This window comes from Triticum urartu, chromosome 6A (assembly GCF_056163025.1).
Source record: "Triticum urartu cultivar PI428250 chromosome 6A, HENAU_Tu73, whole genome shotgun sequence".
Classification (NCBI taxonomy): Eukaryota; Viridiplantae; Streptophyta; class Magnoliopsida; order Poales; family Poaceae; genus Triticum; species Triticum urartu.
Window position 1 is genome coordinate 146,765,171 of NC_141878.1, and position 6,912 is coordinate 146,772,082.

Below are 6,912 nucleotides of genomic sequence, written 5' to 3' on the forward strand. Positions count from 1 at the left end.
TGGAGACATATAAACAAGAGAAACCACGCAGAAGGCTGAGAAAAACCATTTTATATTAGTCGTCGCAGGATGACAGAAGAACCCTAGCTACGTAGTACAAGAACAATGCTGATCGCACAGCCTCGACGCCATGGCTATATATATGTGACATGTCTCTACGGTATACCATACGCAGCAACCATTTGCTACACATTACAATCGAAGTACCACAAGCAATGGCTTCTGCCATTCCTTCTCTGCTGTTCTGCCTGCTCATTCTCGCCCCTCATCTCGGTAGCTCCTACCACACCAGCTTCATCAATGGCGGGAAGCAGACCTTCGTCCGCTCGTCCGATTCGATGGCCCCGCCGACCTGCTCGCCAGCGCCTTCAGGTGAAGTGTCGATCGCATTACTACTAAAGTACATCAGAACGTGCACTTACTAATCAACTTGTCGACACATATGCACAGATGGCGGTGAAGTACCGGCAGGACGCCTACCTGTAGTGCACCGGCTGAGCCCGTGCTCTCCTTCCGGCGCCGGCGAGGGCCAAAGCATGCTATCTGCCGGCGACGCCTTCGACCGCGACTCCCTCCGCCTGCGCGCTCTCTTCGGCGAGTCGAAGCCGGAGGACTCCAAGGCTGGCCTCACCATCCCCGCGACCGGCGCTCCCCTCGCGGCTCTTCCGGGCGCGGCGGACTACAGCGTCGTCGTCGGCTTCGGCACCCCGGTGCAGAAGCTCGCCGTGGGCTTCGACACGGCCACGGTGGGGGCCACGCTGCTCCAGTGCAAGCCGTGCTCCGCCGACGGGGACCCGTGCGTCAGGTCCTTCGACCCCTCCCGGTCGCACTCCCTCGCCCAGATCCCGTGCGCCTCGCCAGATTGTCCCCTCAGGGCTTGCAACGGGCCCAGGAGCTGCACGGTCGCCCTGAAGAAGAAGGGCGCCGTGCTGCTCAACGCCACCGTCGTCACCGACACGCTCACGTTCTCGAGGTCGGTCCATGCCGACGAGTTCAGGTTCGCTTGCTTGGAGATGGGCGCCGCCGCCGACACGACGACGGAGAGGTCGTCCGGAGTCCTAGACCTCAGCAGGGAGCGCCACTCGCTGGCGTCACGGGTCCTTGTGTCTCCGGACACGGTCGCCTTCTCCTACTGCCTGCCGGCGGACCCGGGCTTCCCGGGTTTCCTCTCCCTGGGCGCGACCCGGCCGGAGCGCTCGGGCCGCGGCGTGGTGGGCGGCTACGCCACCGTATGGGACAAGGCTTCCCACCCGAACCTCTACTTCCTCCGGCTCGTCGGCGTGAGCGTGGGCGTGCGGCATCTCCGCGTCCCGCCCGCCGCGCTCGCCAGCGACGCGCTGCTGGAGGTGCACACCACCTTCAACTACCTCAGCCACCACGTGTACGCGGCTCTCCGGCACGAGTTCAGGGAGCAAATGCGGGAGTACCGCCGGGCGCCGCCGCTGGGGGAGCTCGAGACGTGCTACGACTTCTCGCGGGAGAGCTCTTACTCGGTGCCGATGATCACCCTGAGGTTCCACGGCGGGGCGGAGCTCGTCATCGACCACATGCTGTACTTCAAAGACCCCAGAAACGTCTTCGGCGTGGCGTGCCTCGCGTTCGCGCCGGCGCCGGCCTACGCGCCCGCCGGCGTCGCGGTGGTCGGGTCGATGGCGCAGGCCAACATGGAGGTGGTCTACGACGTGCGTGGTGGCAAGGTTGGCTTCGTCCCAAACGGCTGCTAACTCGTCGATCAAATCATCAAATAAGGATCGATCGAGCACGCGCGTAGCATGCTCTCATCGATCAGCCATCATGCGTACCCAGCATGTTGGTACAGTTTGCTTGCTTCAAATCGATAATAAGACTGTCATAAAAGTGACGTTGGTGTGTAAGTGTGGAGTGGAGTTATCTTCACGCAGATGAATAAGCAGCAGCTACATATATGCTGTCGCTGCAGATTTGCATTTTTTCCAGATATATGTAACCACTGCTTACTCTTGATTTTATTTCAAACAAGGAGAGTGTTGACGTATAAATGCTTAGCTCAGCTTTCCCCATCAGTTTGAGTTTTTGTGTAACCTGATTGATGCATGCAATTCTATATGATATCCAAGCCAATAGGTCTTGAGTTCATAACCCTGCCAACGCCTACATGGCTACATCGATCTTATGTTTAAGGGCTAAAATAGTCTAGACGTGAGGAGGGGTGTTGAAATATATTGCACTCCTTTCTCCATCAATTCGGATTTTTGGATGACTTGACTGGAACATGAATTCAACATGGTATCGGTGACAAGATATCTTGAGTTCAAGACCCGGCTGATACAGTTTAATAAAAAAATAATTGCAACCATTTTTGGTCCACGTTTAGGTCCGAGGAAGCCACACGTGAAGTGTTGACGTATAAATGCCTAGCACACCTTTCCCCATCAGCTTGAGCTTTTGGGTGAACTGGATGTGGCTGGTGTGTGCAGTTCTACAAAGGGGATCTTCATATGTTCTGTCGAGGGATTGTTTGTTGGGTCCCTCGATACATGATGTATCTTGGGCACACAAGGTGGTCTAAGAAACTGAATGTAATTTTTACTTTTGGTGTTTTTTTACTATTTTGACAAATGTATCTTGTGTTGGGAAACGCAGTATTTCAAAAAAATTCCTATGATCATGCAAGATCTATCTAGGTGATGCATAGCAACGAGAGGGGAGAGTGTGTCCACGTACCCTCGTAGACCGAAAGCGGAAGCGTTTAGTAACGCGGTTGATGTAGTCTAACGTCTTCGCGATCCAACCGATCCTAGCACCGAACGCACGGCATCTCCGTGTTCAGCAAACATTCAGCACGATGACGTCCCTCGAGCTCTTGATCTAGTTGAGGACGAGGGAGAGTTCCGTCAGCACGACGGCGTGGCAACGGTGATGATGAAGTTACCGGCGCAGGGCTTCGCCTAAGCACTACGACGATATGACCAAGGTGGTAAACTGTGGAGGGGGCACCGCACACGGCTAAGAGATTGTCTGTTGTCCTTTGGGGTGCCTCCCTGCCCCCGTATATAAAGGAGGGAGGAGGAGGCCGGCGGCCAGGGAGGAGGCGCGCCAGGGGGGAGTCCTACTAGGACTCCAAACCTAGTAGGAATCCCCCCCCCTTTCCTAATCCAAGAGGGGGAAGGAGGGAAGGAGAGGGAGAGGGGAAGGAAGGGGGCCGGCCGCGCCCCCTCCCCCTAGTCTAATTCGGGCTGCCCTTGGGGGGCACCTTGTGGCCTTCCCTCTCCTTCTTCCTTATGGCCCATCAAGGCCAATAACTTCCCCGGGGGGTTCCGGTAACCCCTCGATTCCCCGATAAATATCTGAAACGTCCCGAAACCATTCGGGTGTCCGAATACCTTCGCCCAATATATCAATCTTTACCTCTCTACCATTTCGACACTCCTCGTTATGTCTGTGATCTCATCCGGGACTCCGAACAATCTTCGGTCATCAAATCACATAACTCATAATATAAATCGTCATCGAACGTTAAGCGTGCGGACCGTACGAGTTCGAGAACTATGTAGACATGACCGAGACACATCTCCGGTCAATAACCAATAGCGGAACTTGGACGCTCATATTGGCTCCTACATATTCTACGAAGATCTTTTATCGGTCAAACCGCATAACAACATACGTTGTTCCCTTTATCATCGGTATGTTACTTGCCCGAGATTCGATCGTTGGTATCATCATACCTACTTCAATATCGTTACCGGCAAGTCTCTTTAGTCGTTCCGTAATGCATCACCCATAACCAACTCATTGGTCACACTGCTTGCAAAACTTATAGTGATGTGCATTACCGAGAGGGCCCAAAGATACCTCTCCGATACTCGGAGTGACAAATCCTAATATCGATCTATGCCAACTCAACAAACACCATCGGAGACACCTGTAGAGCATTTTTATAATCACCCAGTTACGTCGTGATGTTAGATAGCACACAAAGTGTTCCTTCGGTATTCGGGAGTTGCATAATCTCATAGTCAGAGGAAGATGTATAAGTCATGAAGAAAGCAATAGCAATAAAACTAAACGATCATTATGCTAAGCTAACGGATGGGTCTTGTCCATCACATCATTCTAATGATGTGATCACGTTCATCAAATGACAACACATGTCTATGGTCAGGAAACTTAACCATCTTTGATTAACGAGCTAGCCAAGTAGAGGCATACTAGGGACATTCTGTTTGTCTATGTATTCACACATGTACTAAGTTTCCGGTTAATACAATTCTAGCATGAATAATAAACATTTATCATGATATAAGGAAATATAAATAACAACTTTATTATTGCCTCTAGGGCATATTTCCTTCATCTTGGGCGCATAAAAAGTAGTTTTAGGGCATCTCCAACATTGGTCCATAAACCGGACACCGCATCCGTCCGCGAACAGGGAGGGATCAATCCGTGGACATGGGGACATGGTTGCGGGAGCCGGCCATCCAAAACTACACTAGTACAAAAAGGGTCATTTGTCCCGGTTCTAGAGGGCCTTTAGTCCCGGTTCTGGAACCGGGACTAAAGGGTCGTTACTAAAGCCTCCCCCCTTTAGTCCCGGTGTAAGAACCGGGACTAAAGGCCGTCCACGTGGCCGCTGTCTGGAGCTCCAACTTTAGTCCCGTTTACGAAAAAAATTGATTTTTTAATTGTTTTTTAATTTTTAATGTTTTTAAATTTTCAAATTTCTGAATTATTTTCCAATCTAATCTGTAATCACCCCTCATCACTGCTCAATTAAACCTCTAATCTCTAATCACCCCTCATCATTCTAAATCATCTAACTTCCCGGCCGGTCACAACCGGGACTAAAGGTATTTTTACTAAAAAAATGAAAAAAAAATTAATTGTTTTGAATTTTTTTTATTTTCAAATTTCTGAATTATTTTTCAATTTAATCTATAATCACCCCTCATCACTGCTCAATTTAACCTCTAATTTCTAATCACCCATCATCACTGCTCAATTTAACCTCTAATCTCTAATCACCCCTCATCATTCTAAATCATCTAACTTCCCGATAGGTCACCCATCCTCTCACTACTCCAGCCTGAGCACGCTTAACTTCCGGGTTCTATTCCCCCTCGTTTCCAAGTCTGCACTTATTATTTTCCTGACAATAGTAACACTACTATTTCTTGAATAAGTAGTTTGACCATATTTGACCAAAATTCTAAAAAATGTAATAATTATTTAGTAACACTAATATTCTTGAATAATTATTTAGTAACACTAATACTTCTTGAATAAGTAGTTTGACCTGATTTAACCAAAATTCAAAAAAAAACTGAAATTTGAGCATAACTTTTTTTCCTTTTAGAATTTGAGCATAAATTTTTGTGCTGAACATTTTGATATATTATACGTTTTTTCGACATCGTATGCAAAAGTTATAGCCATTTTACTTTTTTATGACACTTTTTTGCAAAACATGTCCAAATTTAAGTTTTTTAATTTTCCTAACTAGTAGATGTAGTAATATAACTACATCTCGAAGGATTTTATTTTTTGAAGTTTTTATCATTTTCTTTTGCTTTTTTACAAAACTGAAAAGGCGATCCATGGGGGGTGTAGAGTTAGAAAATGGGACCTTTAGTTCCGGTTTGAGGCACGAACCGGGACTAAAGGGCATTGCACCCTTTAGTCCCGGTTTGTGTCTCAAACCGGGACTAAAGGTCTAATCTTTAGTCCCGGTTTGATATACGAACCGGGACTAAAGGGCATCGCACCCTTTAGTCCCGGTTCGTGTCTCAAACCGGGACTAAAGGGCTCATTTGAATCTGGACTAATGCCTTTAGCCGCACGAACCGGGACCAATGCTCACATTAATCTCGGTTCGTAACTGAACCGGGACTAATGGGCTTATCTGGCCCGAACGAAAGCCCTGTTTTCTACTAGTGCTAGGCCGGATGGGTTACATGCAAACCAGATGATTTCCATACAAGCCGGACAAAACCATTTACATTTCGGACATATTTCAAATAAACTACACCGGACTAGGCTGAATCTAGTCTAATGCCGGCCATGACGGATCTCCATTCCCACGGCATGTATTCCCTATGCTAGGCAGCCCGCTCATCAAACTGTTGTGAGCCCCGAAGGGATATGCTTCAGCAGGAGGAGAAGAATAGCCTCCCTCCGCCACCGTGAAGCACGGATCAGGGTTGGTTTTGGGGCAGGGGAAGACGGTCGTCGTGGCCTACAAACCCCTCACCAGGCAAGTCACCGGTTATGCAACCCGGGAGGCGGTAGCAGTGGCCTTCGTGGTACCCAAGCGACGGCAGCGGCCTCCCATGTTCTACTTTTCCTTATTATCGGCAACAGATGCGGGCATGCTTCCTTCGTCGTTGTGGCGCAGGGGCGCGACCGACGCGTTGTTGGCGAAGTCGTCGTCCATGCCCTAGGCAAATCACTCCGCCGCTGTGTCAAAGTCCGCTAACATGGCTTCTTTCTCCGCCCGTCGATGTGTTGCCGCCATCGCTCACGCAGGATTTATCGGGAGACGGCATTGGTCAGCATGGACGGTCGAGAACGACCTGGCAATGGCAATGGCGCCTACTTCGGAGGGCTTACTGACAAACCAACGTGTAACCAGCTGGCACGCCGGGCAACCCAGCTAGCTCCAATGTTAGTGATCTCCTTCTGCTCGGGCGAGAGGTTGTCCCAGAGGGATGTGGAGCTCGATGAGGCCATGGCGGATGTGGTGCAAGGAGGAGACTGATGTCGGGGTGTTGTGTGGTTTGTCCGGCGCGTGCTCACGCTTAAATAGTGGGTGGATGTGAGGCGTCAACCAGAGAGTTGTTTAATGTTGGTCGGCAGAGGGATGGACGTGTGGCGCTCGGAATGCCAGAGTGTGTTCCTTGGCACAAGTGCTGGTTTAATGAAGGTAGGCGG

General features: G+C 49.9%; 1 protein-coding gene across 1 annotated transcript; it reads left to right on the forward strand.

Annotated features, from left to right (window-relative positions):
* The first annotated feature begins 215 nt into the window (after positions 1-215).
* On the forward strand, positions 216-1,724 carry LOC125517433 (aspartyl protease 25-like). The gene is made up of 2 exons (XM_048682636.2): positions 216-372; positions 451-1,724. Exons 1-2 carry the CDS (start codon positions 216-218, stop codon positions 1,722-1,724), a joined length of 1,431 nt encoding a protein of 476 aa, XP_048538593.2.
* Positions 1,725-6,912: the final 5,188 nt, after the last annotated feature.

Bases quoted from the DNA above. Each gene is read 5' to 3' on its own strand.
- LOC125517433 (XM_048682636.2), top strand. From the start codon at position 216: ATGGCTTCTGCCATTCCTTCTCTGCTGTTCTGCCTGCTCATTCTCGCC. The intron at 373-450 runs GTGAAGTGTCGA...ACATATGCACAG, and splicing joins CTGCTCGCCAGCGCCTTCAG to ATGGCGGTGAAGTACCGGCA.